The sequence below is a fragment of the Rutidosis leptorrhynchoides genome, chromosome 4, assembly GCF_046630445.1.
Source record: "Rutidosis leptorrhynchoides isolate AG116_Rl617_1_P2 chromosome 4, CSIRO_AGI_Rlap_v1, whole genome shotgun sequence".
NCBI classification, from domain to species: Eukaryota; Viridiplantae; Streptophyta; class Magnoliopsida; order Asterales; family Asteraceae; genus Rutidosis; species Rutidosis leptorrhynchoides.
The window spans coordinates 226,243,015-226,260,538 of record NC_092336.1 but is presented as its reverse complement, the minus strand read 5'-3'; the positions used below and the strand labels follow the sequence as shown (position 1 = coordinate 226,260,538).

Sequence of the window (17,524 nt, the reverse complement as noted above, 5' to 3'; positions counted from 1 at the left end):
TGGTTATTATCGTTAAAGTTATAATTATTATTATTATTATTATTATTATTATTATTATTATTATTATTATTATTATTATTATTATTATTAATATATATATCATTATTTAAAAATGGTTATTGTTATTGTTATTATTATTAATATATTATCATTAAAATAATTATTAGTATTATCGTTAACAATGTCATAGTAATTATTATTATTAGTATTATTGTAATTAAAACTAATATTAGTAACACCTAATTATTTTGATTACTATTATTATCATTATTATGCACACGATATAAAAGACGATTAAAAACTATTAAACGAAACGATTAGGAAATAATGAGTAAGAGTATCATGATGAAATTAAAATATTGTAAGACATTGATATAGATAAAATTATTGTTTTTCATTATTTTTATCACTATTATTATAGATAAAATATCATTTTTACAAAAATTATTATTTTTAAGAGGGATATCATTGTTAATCAAAATTTTTATTATTATTATGAATTAGAATTATCGTTTTATCATAATATCATTTTAGTAAATATAAAAATTAATATTTTTGTTAATAAGATAATAATGATTATTATTACAAAACAATACAACTTTTACTTATTATTATTATCAATGTTATTATATCAAATAAATATGTAACACAAATAATATAATTACCTTAATAAAACCTATCATAACATTTTATGATATTAAATAAACTTTATAAAAATTTTTTTACTTAAGATATATAAAGGTATATTTCTATATAAACTTTTATTTATTAACAAATGAATTATATTATTTACTCTACTAAAATCTTTTAAAAATATTTAAAAATATAGCATGACGATATTTAAAATATATTTTAATCATGTATAAATTTTGGAAATCATTTTGAGTCAAATTGACTTTGGTTGACTTTTGCATATTAGTCTCGAACATTAGGATTGTGGTACACTATGATCTGACCTAATTGTTAGACAAATATTGACCAACATTTAAATATATATATATATAATTAATTTAGGTTCGTGATTTCGAGGCCAACCTTGCACTTGTTCAATGACGTTATATGTATTTTTACTACGAAATACAATAGGTGAGTTTCATTTGTCTTTTTACCCTTTATATTTTTGGGTTGAGGATACATGCGCAATTTTTATAAATGTTTTACGAAATAGACACAAGTAATTGAAACTACATTATATGGGTGAATGATCGAAGCCGAATATGCCCCTTTTTGCTTGGTAACCTAAGAATTAGGGAACATCACTAATTTTGAGATTTAGTGCACGCCTAATTGACGCGAATCCTAAAGATAGATCTATTGGGCCTAACGAACCCCATCCAAAGTACCAGATGCTTTAGTACTTCGAATTCGTTTTTATCATGTCCGAAGGATTTCCCGGAATGATAGGGGATATTCTTATATGCATCTTGTTAATTTCGGTTACCAGGTGTTCACCATATGAATGATTTTTGTCTCTATGCATGGGACGTATATTATGAGAACTGGAAATGAAATTCTTGTGGTTTATTAAAATGATGAAAATGAATGATTATGATAAACTAATGAACTCACCAACCTTTTGGTTGACACTTTAAAGCATGTTTATTCTCAGGTGTTAAAGAAATCTTCAGCTGTGCATTTGCTCATTTTAAAGATATTACTTGGAGTCATTCATGGCATATTTCAAAAGATGTTGCATTCAATTCATTGAGTTCAGTAGAGATTATTATTAAGTAAATGACAGATTAGGTCATTTATAGTTGGACATTATGAAATGGATGCATGCCTGATAATTTTCGATGTAAAGAGAGTTTATCTTTTAAAAACGAATACAATGTCTGAAAAATGTATCATATAGAGGTCAAATACCTCGCGATGTAATCAACTATTGTGAATCATTTATAATGTATATGAACGGGTCCTTTCAGTTGGTATCAGAGCGGTGGTCTTAGTGAACCAGATCTGCATTAGTGTGTCTAACTGATAAGTCGTTAGGATGCATTAGTGAGTCTGGACTTCGACCTTGTCTGCATGTCAAAAGTTTTGCTTATCATTTCTAGTCGGAAATCATCTGCTTATCATCCTTAGGAAATTACCTGCTTATTATTATTAGTCTAGACACGTCTTGCTACATTAATTACATGAGTAGTGTATAGACAAAATTCATATCTTAGCGTATCTGCTAAATCATATCTTATCGTATCTGTTACTTTAAACTTTGCCTGACATATCCCGCAAATTCTTCCGTAATCTACGAAATCTTTTGTTCTATATCTATGGATATTCTATGTAATTAGAATACCATCCGATAACCGAAAATCATTTCATATCGAAAAATCCTTATTCAATCGTACGAAATGGAATTCATCATTAATTCAAGTTCCTCGGATTCCGAAATGGAATCCCACTCAAGTTCCGAAAGCAGTGTGACCGGAATGGATCAACCAATCAGTCATCACCTATTCTGGATGAATTGGGGATGGGTTCGTAGCCTCCTCAATCATTGGAAACAAGAAGAAGGCGATCTTTCCATCCACCACATTGCCCTCTTGGCGAAGAACCTGAAGCACTTACCGGCGAAACTGTTCGAGACACCATTTTCTCTCTCATTTCCAGGGTATCTCGTCACGATTATATACTACATCAAATTCTAGATAAAATTTATCCGCTCGTCCGAACTGACAATCACTCGGTGTAATAGAAGAAGTCAACGAGCTTCGCGCTCGGGTAGTGGCTTTGGAGAATATGGTGCAGAGATTACAAACACCAGCAGCATAACCAGTACCACCATCATCAACGCCAACAGTACCATTGCCACCTTCAACCACAACCGAGTTGTAAACCTCAACTTCACAATCTGTCCCACGAGCATCAACGTCATACGCACCATAGATACCAAGGAGTACCAACAACAATAACTGACGAAATATTAATTCATAACTTCATTGGAGAAACATTCCACGGCGATTATGTAATCTCTAAAGTCTTAGAGATTATCTAATCTAGCCCTATCCATAAATAAGTTATGCGAACCAAAATGATAGAAGGAAGAGCAGAAACCCTGACAAAAATGGTGTGTGATTAACAAGCTAAACTTGTTTTACCAACCGCATCAACAGTACCGTCAGCGTCACCAGCATCGTCAGTACAGTCAACATCAGAATCAACAACACCTATAACATCACAAACTCCGTCAGTTCAAAAATCACTGTGGACATCATTACGAATCAATAACGTGTATATTGTATAAACGAGTTATAAAGAATTAAATCATTCCCTCTGAAAAAATTATATGTATATTTTATATATATATGTTTTGAAATAAAAATAAATCTTTCCGTGCTAAGCTATTGTGTGTGAATCTTAACTACTCGGTTAATTCATATTACAAATATGCAATAATGTACGTCCTTCGCCCGCAACTTAACCATCGTTAACTACAATCTCTGTCTCAATTTAACAAATTCCAATTCATAATAAATCAAGTATATATTTGATTTTACACTTTCATCATCAAAAATTTTCAAATAACATCATTCGTACTTTGCGAAGTTCACAAGAATTTAACGAAAAACAACATCACGCCTCAACAAATAACGAAGTATTGATTCATAATTTCATCATTACTGAAGAAATACTTATGTAATCTCTAAAGCCTTCAAGGTATTATTTAATTCTAGTTCCAACTGTAAATCGAATGAGTTTAATTTAGTATTAACTCATTAAAATCTATGTTACATCTGAGGAGAATATATACATATATATTTTCATAAAGACTGTAATAAAATTCTTGTGTACAAAAAATTAATTGTGAAATTTTTTTTTAACGGGTAGGTAATACCCAAGAGATATATATATTCACAATTAATATGTTACATTCTTCGAATCTGATTAAGCAATTTATCAACTATACTTCCTACTTTCACAATAATATACATTCTCTCATAACAATCAAAACAACCATACTCACCTAATTACATATTCTGATTTTGAAACCTCAGAATTCAATTCGAGATATAACCGGTACCATCACTTTTAGATTCCTACATCTTTCAAAGCTATATTTTGACTTCAAAACTGTGTTAGAACATCAAATGTATATTAACGATTACAATCTGTGTTCAAACCCTTCAAAAATTTCTAAAGACACTTCAAATAATGAGCAATCGAGATGATGATTCAACCACATATTACCCACAGTTATGTACTTAAAAAGCTCTCGAAACCAAAGTCATAATTCAACACATATCTGTGTCAGATCCTTTGACATTTATTAGCAAAAAGTTCTTTGCAATTCCTTTTCAAAGTAGCAAATTCTATCACAGCTCCAGCAAGACAATTTCGATTTTTCATTCGGAGTAGCCTTATCATAATATATATGTTGCCCTTTCGCCATTGTTACCGGGGAACCTTTCATATTCCACCACATTAGCAATAAACTTACCAACAACTTCACTGATCTTGGGCATTCCGAAGAATCATTTTATTTATCAAAACCTCATCATTTACTCATTTGCATCTTGTAACGAGAATTGTTATACGAATCATCGGGAATTAGCAATCAGTATTTTGATATCTCGCAGCATGTCTACGCCAACAGTTATATATAATGTCTATCTCCTGGACTTACATACTTGAATGTGAAGTTCTGAAAAACATCCTGAACTGCAGAATAGTTCTCGAAATGTTGATGAAGCAGCAAAAACTATAAAACGACCTTAACAGTAAAAAGTTTGATGATGATGAATAGTATACTGGCAAAGCGCAGAAAAAGAGAAGTTTTGGAACTGAAAAACGGATTGAGCAAAGTATGAAGGAGGTTGTGGACAAATCACAAAGACTGAACCTGCCTTCAAGGAATCTAAATGATTCAATATCTGCTAAAGCCATTAACGAATACCTTGCTCCAGACTCTAAACCCTTGCGAAAAATATTCTTCATCATCCTCTGATATTAGAAATTCTAAGATATCATCGTATCTTTCATTATGAATATCCTCCATATTTCTGAAGATATTTCCATAATTATTCTTATCTGAAATCATTTATCTCTTCGCACTATCTGTGTTACATCATAAAAGAAACTATTTTAGTTTCTAAATTTTGAAACCCTCAAGTTTAAATTATGAATGTTTTTGAAGTAGTGTTGGGAACTGAAGCATGAATTAGTATAATATAATGACACTTGATCAACGTGATTATATTACAGTAATTCATGCTGAGTTTCTAAATGGAACGTGATGATTCACAGATCATAACGTCATCATGTGCTATGTCACATGACTCTTGTATTCTCTTTAACCTCTAAAAATGTCAAGAAAATATTTCTTGATGATTCGGTCTTTTCCAGGGTATTCTGGTAATTTGACAAATCAAGATCTTTCCATTACCATTTCCTTCTTAGAACATTAACAATGTTCATTCCGAAATTTATATCTGCGAATTCTGGACCATTACAAGCGGTGCTTAATCGCAAGAAGAAGAAACGAAAGGACAAAATTCTGAAATAGAAATTAGGGTATAAATCGCAGCAAATAAAAGAGAGCATTAACTGGAGATGACAATGATTATGGGAGACAGAAGTAGAGACATCGAAATATAAGAGAAGATATAAAATCCAACAACCACCCAGAAATTATAAACCGTATATATCGATGCAAATAGCAATATAAAGACACAGGAGAACTAAAAACACTATAAAACCAAGTGTATAGTAGAAGTAAATAGATTCTTCTGGTGTTAGATAAAAAAGAAGAATGACCGATATGAAGGTTAGGAATATATCAAGAAGCAGAACTGGATGGAGCATATTGATGAATGCTTTAAAGTATGAGTTAGAAATAATGGAAGGTGTGAGTTAAAAGGAAACAAAGGAGGTGAATTTATAGTAAATATCTGACAAAGAAATCAAAACAGATGATCGCATTTAAAACAGATCCTAATTCCCTTGATTATCGAAGAATCAAATCCTATTACGAAGATTTTCTCCAAATCTCTTGAACTTGGAAATCAATCCTATATATGTCAAAAGATATGACGAATCTATACCTACTCATTTCACTCTTTTGGTGATAGCTTCACTCGTACTCTTCACAAAATCAAAAGGTTTTTATCCATATTACTCAATGATGATAAAACCCAAATTTTCAGCTTATATGTGTCATGAAAACATATTTATTGTCAGCCATGACCATCCCAATCAAATTTCGGGACAAAATTTCTTTAACGGGTAGGTATTGTGATGACTCGGGAATTTCCGACCAAATTTAAACTTTAATCTTTATATGTTTCCGACACGATAAGAAAAGTTTGTTAAGTTGAATCTCAAGAATTTTAAAATGTGTCCATACATTCATTTAAACCTAGACCAAGTTCCAACGATTCACGAGCCATTAAACGAATATGATTATATATGTATGTGTATATATATATATTATAACTTAAAACGTAAACAAAATATTAGATTTAATACTTTACATGATTGTATCTGTTTCAAAATGTTTATCGATAGAATTAGAAGATAAGATCAAATGATTGAATTACCAGATACATTGAATTATGATTACAAGTCTTTGTTGGGAGGTCCACTATGATTTGAGAAAATCTATTCCTTTTAAACATATTCGGAAAATGGTAAATGATTTAAAAGTAAGAACAAAAGTGTCATTAACAAGTATTAGACAAAAGTTAGTGGTAGACTAAAGCTAATAAGAATGAATTTGTTATAGGTGTACGAAAACGCGTTTCGATATAATAGAACTTGTTTATTTAAAAATATCTTTGATTAAATAAACCTAGGTTGGAATATTGGTTGTTATATATAAATAATGTGCAACGTGTATTTAAAACGTGTTCATTAAATATATATGTTCTCAAAATTAGTTTGGTACACGATAGTAACTCTTGATTAGTGATGCGAATAATATTTAAAAGTTAGTACATAAATGAATTATATCTATTTAAAATTTCAAAGGAAAACATTACGAGTTATAATATTTTTCTAAACGATTTTAAAAACGAACTTTCAAATATATTTAGTTTTGAAAGACTAGATATTAAATCATTAGGTAAATATTTCAAACATACATATTATATATAAATTTACAAATTCTAAATAATATATATATATATATATATATATATATATATATATATATATTAACTTAGTTATAAAACGTCATGATTTAAAATAATATATTCTAATAAACACAGAGTCACTGATTTATAGAAGCAAATGACCACAACGTTCAATTTTATAAGTTACATTTTTTTATAAAGTAATTTATTGACGAATAAGTCAAATTATTATTAAGGGTACACGTCGCGTAACGTAAAAGTCTAGTTTTCTAAACGTGCGAAAGTGCGTTCGAAAAACCAAAAGTGATACATGATTCGAGTGACAACGTACGAGTCATTTGAACAAAAATTACATTTTTACTATGCACGTAAATATAATATAATATTTAATTAATTCTAAAGATTAAATATAATATATATTAAATAATATATAAATTTACATATCTTGTGTTAATGTGTAATGTAACGAGTGTCGGCAGGTTTTATTGGTCGATTGGGGGCTGCCAAGAGGAGCCATTCGATTGCATGGCCCTAAGGCACACTAACCATGCGATCGCATGGTGATGGAAGTCAGGCCAACTCTTTATAGTTCGAACGAATTCATTTTGCACACACACATATCACTCTATATCTCTCTATCTAAGATATTACTCTGTATGTATTTATTTATTTTATTTATTATTATTAATAAAGATTATTATTATTAATCTAAAAATATTATGAGTATTATTATTATTATTATTATTATTATTATTATTATTATTATTATTATTATTATTTTTATTATTATTATTATTATTATTATTATTATTATTATTATTATTATTATTATTATGTATTATACATAAAATACTACGACAAGAAGTGCGCGCGAGCTATTACAACATGGGTTTTATGAGTGGGATAGGGCTAAGGAAATTATGGGTTACAACTATGGAGATTATGGGAATGGTTCATGGGTATGCTCATGAGGTCAAATTGGTATTTATCGTCTCCGTTGTGTCTACGTACCTTTCCTGTAATATTGAATCTCAATATTGATACGTGAGCACTCATAACTTAATTTTTTATTATTATTAGTGTATCCCTGACTAGTGCTCGAGTATATAGGATTATGCATGCTTGTACTTTTGATATTGCCCTTAGATAGGTTATGTTGAATCTTGAATTAGTTACCTATGCGATTGAAATAAGGTATAAGATATGCATGTCGTTGGAAAGCTAACGAAAAATTAAGAACTTTTCATTTAGATATCGAATGGTTTCGATGAATGGATTAGAAGTTATAGTCAATTGAATTTTTGTATTATTATTAAAAAAATGATTATTATTATCGTCGTTATTATCGTCGTTATAGTTTTATCTTATTATTATTATTATTATTATTATTATTATTATTATTATTATTATTATCATTATTATTATTATTATTATTATTATTATTATTATTATTATTATTATTATTATTATCTTTATCAATAAAAGGATTTATCATTAAAAATTGTTATTTTTATTATTATTACTATCGTTATTATCGTTAAAGTTATTATTATTATTATTATTATTATAATTATTATTATCATTATTAATATATATATCATTATTTAAAAATGGTTATTGTTATTGTTATTATTATTATTATATTATCATTAAAATAATTATTAGTATTATCGTTACCAATGTCATAGTAATTATCATTATTAGTATTATTGTAATTAAAACTAATATTAGTAATACCTAATTATTTTGATTACTATTATTATCATTATTATGCACACGATATAATAGACGATTAAAAACTATTAAACGAAACGATTAGGAAATAATGAGTAAGAGTATCATGATGAAATTAAAATATTGTAAGACATTGATATAGATAAAATTATCGTTTTTCATTATTTTTTATCAATATTATTATTAAAAGTATTATTAATATTAAAAATATCATTTTTACAAAAATTATTATTTTTAAGAGGGATATCGTTGTTAATCAAAAATTTTATTATTATTATGAATTAGAATTATCGTTTTATCATAATATCATTTTAGTAAGTATAAAAATTAATATTTTTGTTAATAAGATAATAATGATTATTATTACAAAACCATACAACTTTTAATTATTATTATTATTATCAATGTTATTATATCAAATAAATATGTAACACAAATAATATAATTACCTTAATAAAACCTATCATAATATTTTATGATATTAAATGAACTTTATAAAAATTTTTTACTTAAGATATATAAAGGTATATTTCAATATAAAATTTTATTTATTAACAAATGAATTATATTATTTACTCTAATAAAATCTTTTAAGAATATAGCACGACGATATTTAAAATATATTTTAATCTTGTATAAATTTTGAAAATCATTTTGAGTCAAATTGACTTTGGTTGACTTTTGCATATTAGTCTCGAGCATTAGGATTGTGGTACACTATGATCTGACCTAATTGTTAGACAAATATTGACCAACATTTAAATATATATATAATTAATTTAGATTCGTGAATCCGAGGCCAACCTTGCACTTGTTCAATGATGTTATATGTATTTTTACTACGAAATACAATAGGTGAGTTTCATTTGCCTTTTTACCCTTTATATTTTTGGGCTGAGAATACATGCGCAATTTTTATAAATGTTTTACGAAATAGACACAAGTAATTGAAACTACATTATATGGGTGAATGATCGAAGCCGAATATGCCCCTTTTTGCTTGGTAACCTTAGAATTAGGGAATATCACTAATTTTGAGAATTAGTGCACATCAAGTAATTGTGGTCTATTAAAATGATGAAAATGAATGATTATGATAAACTAATGAACTCACCAACCTTTTGGTTGACACTTTAAAGCATGTTTATTCTCAGGTGTTAAAGAAATCTTCAGCTGTGCATTTGCTCATTTTAAAGATATTACTTGGAGTCATTCATGGCATATTTCAAAAGACGTTGCATTTAAGTCATTGAGTTCAGTCGAGATTATTATTAAGTAAATGACAGATTAGGTCATTTATAGTTGGATATTATTAAATGGTATGCATGCCTGTTAATTTTCGATGTAAAGAGAGTTTATCTTTTAAAAATGAATACAATGTCTGAAAAATGTATCATATAGAGGTCAAATACCTCGCGATGTAATCAACTATTGTGAATTGTTTATAATGTATATGAATGGATCCTTTCACGGATAGTGGGTTGGACAAAGGAGGAGGGTCGGGTGGAAAGTTTAGTTTCTTTGAAGAGGCGGTGAAGGATTTGGAAGGTTTGGTTCGGGTGGAAGGAAAGTTGATCGGGTCGAAGACGCTTCCAAAGGTTAATGAGAAAACAAAGGCGCGGTCAAGGAAAGGTAAAGGGGTGGTCGTTCGTAGATCCAAGTTTGATGGTTAATTTGTTTCGTTCGTTGATTCGTTTGGTTTTTTGTCTCCTTTTGTTATTTAGTTAGTTTGTGTTTTTGTTGAGGTTTTGTAGTTTGGTTGGCCTCGATGCCTTTGTTTGTAATCTTGTTCCGAGGCTTCATTTTTTTGATGAAGCTTCGTGGTTATATAAAAGTTACGGTTTTGGTTTTTTTGCCAAAAAAAAAAAAAAAAAAAACTCATAGGAATTAATGAGTTCACTTATTCATTAATTTCTTGGTACGCCTTCATTTGGGATTGTATTTTACTTGAAACAAAATCGTACAGCCGAACCAAACCCAACTGCTACAAATTAGAATCAGCATTGTTCCAGCTCTTCGGTAAGTTGCCACACTCCTTTTGTTAATATTAACCATGATGCATCGATTGCTTTGAGTTTAGAGCATAATGATGATATTTTTGGCATTGGTGAGTTAATTGGTTACAACTTGAAAGGTTTTAAGAATTTTTCGAAACGTGAAAACGGCTATTTTTGTTTTTAATGAAGATTATGTCTATTAACAGTTGCGGATCTTTGATGGTTGATAAAAGAAAATGGGTTAAGGATTTATGTATTTCGTTGAATGTTCAATTCTTGGCCATTCAAGAATCGAAGATGTCTCGGTTGCATATGTCTCGTCTCCGTACTTTCTGGGGGAATCATAATTTTGACTTTGCTTTAAGTTTGGCTCGTGGGTATTCGGGTGGTATTATTTCGCTTTGGGATCCGAATGTTTTTATTCGAAGCGATATTTGGTGTGATGATAACTTTGTTATTGTCAAGGGTACTTGGTTACAGGTGAATTTAGATGTGTTTATGGTCAATGTTTACGCTCCTCAAGCTTTGGCGGATAAAGTTCTTCTTTGGGCGAAAATTTCGAATTTTATTGATGCTCATCCGGGTGAGTATATTCTCATGGGCGATTGGAATTCGGTTAGAAGTATTGATGAAAGTTGTGGCTCTATTTTTTGTACTCATGATGCCAGAGCTTTTAAAGATTTTATAGATCATAATGCTTTTTATGATATGCCTTTAGGTGGGCTTCAATTCACGTGGTGTAATAAACCGGGTAACAAATTTAGTAAAATTGATCGTTTTTTTGTTACTAATAACGTGTTTAATGTTGTCGATGATTTGAAAGGTTTGGTCTTGCCCCGGGGATACTCAGATCACTCTCCTATTCTTTTGTTTCAAGACAAAGTAGACTTTGGGCCGACTTACTTTAAGATATTTGATTCTTGGTTTTCTCGTCCTGATTTCGAGTTAACGGTTCGTAAGGCTTGGGACATTATTAGTATTGAGGCTAATATGGATATTGTGGCTAAATTCAGATTATTGAAAGGACATCTTAAAAGTTGGATCCACTCTTCCAGGTCTACGGAAGCTAAACGTTTGAAAGAGTTAAAGGATAATATCATTGAGTTAGATGCTATCATTGATTCGGGTAATGCTAGCAGCAATGAAGTTAATCTGAGAAATTCCTTGGCTTTCGAAAAAGACGATATTTCTAAGATGTTTGATCTCGACATGCTCCAAAAAGCTTCTGTTAAATGGGACGTCGAGGGAGACGAAAACTCCAATTTTTTTCACTGTTCGCTCAAACACAAATGATGTTGCCAACAAATTCAGGGTGTTCTTGTAGACGGGGTTTGGTTCAATGATCCGAATGTGATTAAATCCAAGTTCTTTGATCATTTTGAAGCTAAGTTCATTGATCATGGGTCTGATGTGAGCTCCGGTCATGTTACTCCTCATGCACAGATTTCTGTTGCTGATGTGAATGAGATTGATAAAGATGTTGATGATGAGGAGATTAAAAATGCGGTTTGGAATTGTGGTAGTTCTAAGGCACCGGGCCCGGATGGTATTTCGTTTCAATTTTTAAAACATTTTTGGGATTTATTCAAGTTTGATTATTTACAGGGATATTAGAAGTTTCTTCTCTTCTTGTAATATGCCCCGAGGAGCAAATTCGGCATTTTTTCCTTTATCCCAAAGGTGCTTAATCTGATGCTTATTAATGACTTTCGCCCTATTTTGTTAGTCGGTTGTTTTTATAAAGTGGTCACAAAAATATTGACTAATCGGCTTCAACGTGTTATCGATAAGATTATTAGTCCGGTTCAATCGGCTTTTATTGCAGGTCGTCAGATTCTTGATGGCCCTCTTATGTTGAGCGAAATTTTATCTTGGTATAAATATAAAAATAAGAAGATGCTTCTGTTTAAAGTTGATTTTGAGAAAGCTTATGATTCGGTTAACTGGGAGTACCTCTTATTTATGCTTTCGTCTCTCGGTTTCAGTGAGAAGTGGTGTTCTTGGATTAAGGGATGTCTTTTTTCAGCTAGGACTTCGGTCTTAATTAATGGCAGCCCGACTCGTGAATTTATGCTGAAAAAGGGGTTTGAGACAGGGGGATCCACTTAGCCCTTTCTTGTTCATCATTGTCATGGAAGGCCTCAATCTCGCTTTTCATCGCACAATGGAAATCGGTTTTATCCGTGGGTTCAAAGTTGGGATGGATAACATTCATTTATCTCATTTTATCTACGCTGATGATGTTATTATTTTTTCTGATTGGAGTGCTCTTGAATTGAATCATATTCTTCTTATTTTGGAGATTTTTATAGAGTTTCTGGGCTGAAATTAAATGTCAGGAAGTCCCATGTTTTTGGTATTGGTGTGCCTGATCATGAAGTAGTTTCTCTCGCCAATGTTACGGGGGCTGTAGGTTCGTTTCCTACATCCTACCTTGGTATCCCGATAGGCTCGAGCATGAAAAATATTTCTAATTAGGATTCTTTATGTGACAAGTTGCGGTCTAAACTCTCATCTTGGAAGGCGAGTCTAATCTCATCGGGAGGTAGATTGACTTTGGTTAAATCGGTTATGGGAAGTCTTGGGATATACCTTATGTCTTTGTTCAAATGTCCTGAGACCGTTCTTAAAAGACTTGAATCGATCCGGGCTATATTCTTTTGGGGCGGAAGCAACTCGGTGAAAAAGATGTCGTGGTTAAAGTGGGACAAAGTTCTAGCTTCATTTGATAAAGGTGGGCTTAATGTCGGGAGTTTAAAAGCTTTTAACTTAGCTCTTCTTTTCAAATGGAGGTGGCGGTACCTGACGAAACCAAATGATATGTGGGTGACTATTATTAAATCCATTCATGGTAACGTTTTTGAGAAGACTAAGTACGCTAGTAATAGTTCTTGGAACAACATTGTTGCTAGTTGTTCAAAGTGTTTATTTGATGACTTGTTACCTATAGACACAATCAAAATGGTCGTAGGTAATGGTTGATCGATTCGTTTTTGGCTCGATTTTTGGTGCGGTAATTCGACTATCTCTTCTCGTCTCAACAGGCTTTTTCACTTAGATTCTGACCCAAATGGTTCTATAGCGGACTAAGTCGATAATGATAATTGGCGTTTTAATTGGACTAGGGATATTGTAGGCGGCCGGATTGAACAATATCTTAAAGTTTTACTCGAAGAGATAGGATGTCCTATTTTACGCGATCGGCCTGATTCTTGGGTCTGCAATCTTAGCGATGATGGGTCTTACATGGTGAAAGATGCTAGGGAATGTATTGACCGACGACGTCTTCCTTCATCTCAAGTCGAAACGGTTTGGTTCAAATTTGTCCCGTGAAAAGTTAATGTTTTCTTATGGCATTTTCGTTTAGACTGCATTCTAGTTCGCTGGAACCTTTCCGCTAAAGGTATAGATATTGACTCTATTGTTTATCCGAATTGTAACAATGGAGTCGAGACCCGGGATCACTTGTTTTTCGATTGTGATGTGGCTCGTGATTTATGGCTTAGAATTCGGATTTGGCTCGGTTGTGGTTTGCCTCATTTTTCCTCTTGGGATTTGTTTGTGGTTTGGCTAGAGGGTGTTCGATTAACGGTTTCTTCAAAGAATCGGATCATTGCGGTCATGGTTACATCTTTGTGGGCTATATGGCGTTTCAGGAACGACGTTGTTTTTCAAGATTCTTTTTGTTCTAAAAATAGTTTATTTGATGTTATTAGACTTTTTTCTTTTCATTGGATTAAAAATAGAGGCCATTTAGTTTCTAACTGGAACTTTTGGTTGTCTATGCCCGTGTAATTATCTCTTAGCGTCTTGCTAGGGATCGCTTTTATTTCTATATATTCTTTGGCCGTTAAAAAAAAGCATACCGATTTAATCAATTAGTTATAAAGTGAAACGGACTATTTAGTTGCTTAGTCAACTGCTGTTAAAATATTAGTGCAATCTAATTAAATGGATTCTATTGTCACAAGATATATCTTGTAGAGATTGTGCATATCTCTTATATATCTTGTATTTAATTTAATACAGAGATTGTGTATATCTCTTATAGATCTTGTCTTTAATAAAGAGATTGTCCATGGGTATGTTTGGCAAAACTAGCTGCAAGCTGGTAGCTGGAAACTGTTAGCTAATAGCTGGAAGCTGATAGTTGAAAGCTGGAGTTTTTTAGAGATATTTAGGTGTTTGGCGAATTAGCTGGAGCTGTATAAAAAGCGGTAAAATGACAAAAATGGACACGGGAAAAAACACTTAATGCTAAATATCGTCATTTGAATTTAATAAAACATTGTCATTAACAAACACTTGAACTCAATAGTTAAAAGTTGTGAGCACATGTTAGTCTCTAATAATAACAAGTTAGAAAATATATAAATTTAACAAGCAAATTCAAATGGACGCACATGTACTAAAATTATAATTATATTTAATTAATATAATAATATTTAATATTAATATTATACATATAGTAATATATAATAATTAATATATTAATATGACATGTAAAAAAGGAGTCTTTTGGATATCCCTTAATCAGTTACGTAGTATTATATTGGATTGGATAAAACGTTAAAATGTGGGACGTACAAAATATGTTAATATTAATATAAGGATATTACAGTAATATCAACAACAAAAAGCTCTAGTGAATCTTAAACGCTACATTCTTTAGCGTTTCAAAAATTAGCTTTTTCATCCTCTAAAAAGTTACAAGCTTATGTAGCCAAACAAAGCTATTTTTTTTAGTTGGAGCTTTTTCTTAAAAACTAAAAGCTAGAGGCTCCTAAAAGCTCTTTGCCAAACATATGCCTCATATATCTTTTATTAAAGCTAGTTTGTCATTTACTCTTGTAATGTAGTATAAATACTAGACAAATTATCATGGTGAAATAATAAGAAAATTCAACCCAATACATATCTAGTTTTCAATTTGTTCATACGTTTTTGTTTACTTAACTTTCATTCTAGCAAGTTATTAATTCTTTTATGGTATCAGGAGCTTGGTTTTAAAATTAATCTTTGTGTGCAAATACTCAAAGTTACAAAGCTAAATTCTTGCTATCAAAAATGGAAGTCTCAAATGTAAACAACGGTGGTATGATCAACGGCATGGAAAGACTTGTAGGCAACAACTACAAGTATTGGAAGACGTGACGACCTGGAAATTTCCGAACAAATTTAAACTTTAACTTTATATCAGTAGATAAATATTTCAAACATATATATTACGTACAAATTTACAATTCTAAATAATATATATATATATATATATATATATATATATATATATATATATATATATATATATATATATATATATATATATATATATATATATATATATATATATATATATATATATATTTAACTTAGTCATAAAACGTCCTGATTTAAAATAATATATTTTGATAAACAACGAGCCACTGATTTATAGAAGCAAATGATCACAATACTCAATTTTATAAGTTACATTTATTATAAGGTAATTTATTGTTGAGTAAATCAAATTATTAATAAAGGTACACGTCGCGTAACGTAAAAGGCTAGTTTTCTAAACGTACGAAAGTGCGTTCGAAAAACCGAAAGTGGTACATGAGTCGAGTGACAACGTACGAGTCATTTGAACAAAAATTACATTTTTACTAATAATATAATATTTAGTTAATTCTAAAGATTAAATATATTATATATTAAATAATATATATATATATTATAAACATAAAGTGTCGGCAGAGTTTTTGATTGATTTTGAGCCAGCAAGGTAAGCCATGCGATCACATGGCTATACCTCTCAAGCCCCATGCGATCGCATGGAGAGGGTAGGTGGGCAAGAAACCTCTTTAAATATCGATTTTGTCCGGATTAATTCACATTCAATCTCTCTATCTATATTGTACTCCGTAATATATTTATTTTATTTATATTATTATTATTATTATTAAGATTAATATTATTATTAATCTTATGGTTAGGAGTAATATTATTATTAGTATATACATAAAATACTACGACGAGGTCATGAGTGCATTAATTTCAAAACGGGTTTTATGAGTGGGATGAAGCTAAGGAAATTATGGGTTATAGCTATGGAGGTTATGGGTAATGTTCGGGGGTATGCTCATGAGGTCAAACTAGTGTTTATCACCTCCGTTGCATCTACGTACCTTTCCTGTAATATTGAATCTCAATATTGATATGTGAGTACTCGTAATTTAATTTTTATATATTAATAGTGTATCCCTGACTAGTGCTCGAGCATATAGGATTATGCATGCTCGTACTTTTGATATTGCCATTAGATAGGTTATGTTGAATCCTGAATTAGTTACATATGCGGTTGAGGTAAGGTATAAGATATGCATGACGTTGGAAAGCTAGCGAAAAATTATTAACTTTTCATTTAGAAATCGCGTGATTTCGATTAACGGATTAAAAGATATGGTCAACTGAATTATGGTTAACGTTAAATGAAATTGTGTTTGAAACTGTAAATTAATATTTAAACAACTTGTCTATGAGATTGATAAATTGAATTTTTAAATATTACTAATCGAGTAAATGAATTTTTATATAAGGCACGTCTCGTCTTGTTGAGCAATTGTCAAAGTTGACCGTCTTATCATGTTTTAAAGCTTTATAAACACTATAATCTGATTTTAAAAGTATTGGAAAACTATGTGAAATAATAAAATATTTTCGATTGCCATGATAATTCAAATA

General features: G+C 30.4%; 2 protein-coding genes across 2 annotated transcripts; both read left to right on the top strand.

Moving 5' to 3' along the window:
• Positions 1-10,264: 10,264 nt before the first annotated feature.
• LOC139841442 (uncharacterized) lies at positions 10,265-12,913 on the top strand. Its single transcript, XM_071831660.1, has 6 exons — positions 10,265-10,439; positions 10,562-10,653; positions 10,774-10,826; positions 11,011-12,031; positions 12,116-12,350; positions 12,531-12,913. Exons 1-6 carry the CDS (start codon positions 10,265-10,267, stop codon positions 12,911-12,913), a joined length of 1,959 nt encoding a protein of 652 aa, XP_071687761.1.
• A 22-nt stretch (positions 12,914-12,935) lies between these two features.
• On the top strand, positions 12,936-14,599 carry LOC139841441 (uncharacterized). Its single transcript, XM_071831659.1, has 4 exons — positions 12,936-13,046; positions 13,328-13,602; positions 13,930-14,072; positions 14,172-14,599. Exons 1-4 carry the CDS (start codon positions 12,936-12,938, stop codon positions 14,597-14,599), a joined length of 957 nt encoding a protein of 318 aa, XP_071687760.1.
• Positions 14,600-17,524: the final 2,925 nt, after the last annotated feature.

Excerpts from the sequence above, each read along its gene's own strand:
- LOC139841442 (XM_071831660.1), top strand. The coding sequence starts at position 10,265 with ATGGATCCTTTCACGGATAGTGGGTTGGACAAAGGAGGAGGGTCGGGT. Across the intron at positions 12,032-12,115 it reads ACATGCTCCAAAAAGCTTCT|GGTGTTCTTGTAGACGGGGT; the intron begins GTTAAATGGGAC and ends CAACAAATTCAG. Across the intron at positions 12,351-12,530 it reads TAAGGCACCGGGCCCGGATG|TCGGTTGTTTTTATAAAGTG; the intron begins GTATTTCGTTTC and ends CTATTTTGTTAG.
- LOC139841441 (XM_071831659.1), top strand. The coding sequence starts at position 12,936 with ATGGAAGGCCTCAATCTCGCTTTTCATCGCACAATGGAAATCGGTTTT. Across the intron at positions 13,047-13,327 it reads ATTTTATCTACGCTGATGAT|GCGAGTCTAATCTCATCGGG; the intron begins GTTATTATTTTT and ends TCATCTTGGAAG. Across the intron at positions 13,603-13,929 it reads CTTTTCAAATGGAGGTGGCG|GGATATTGTAGGCGGCCGGA; the intron begins GTACCTGACGAA and ends TAATTGGACTAG.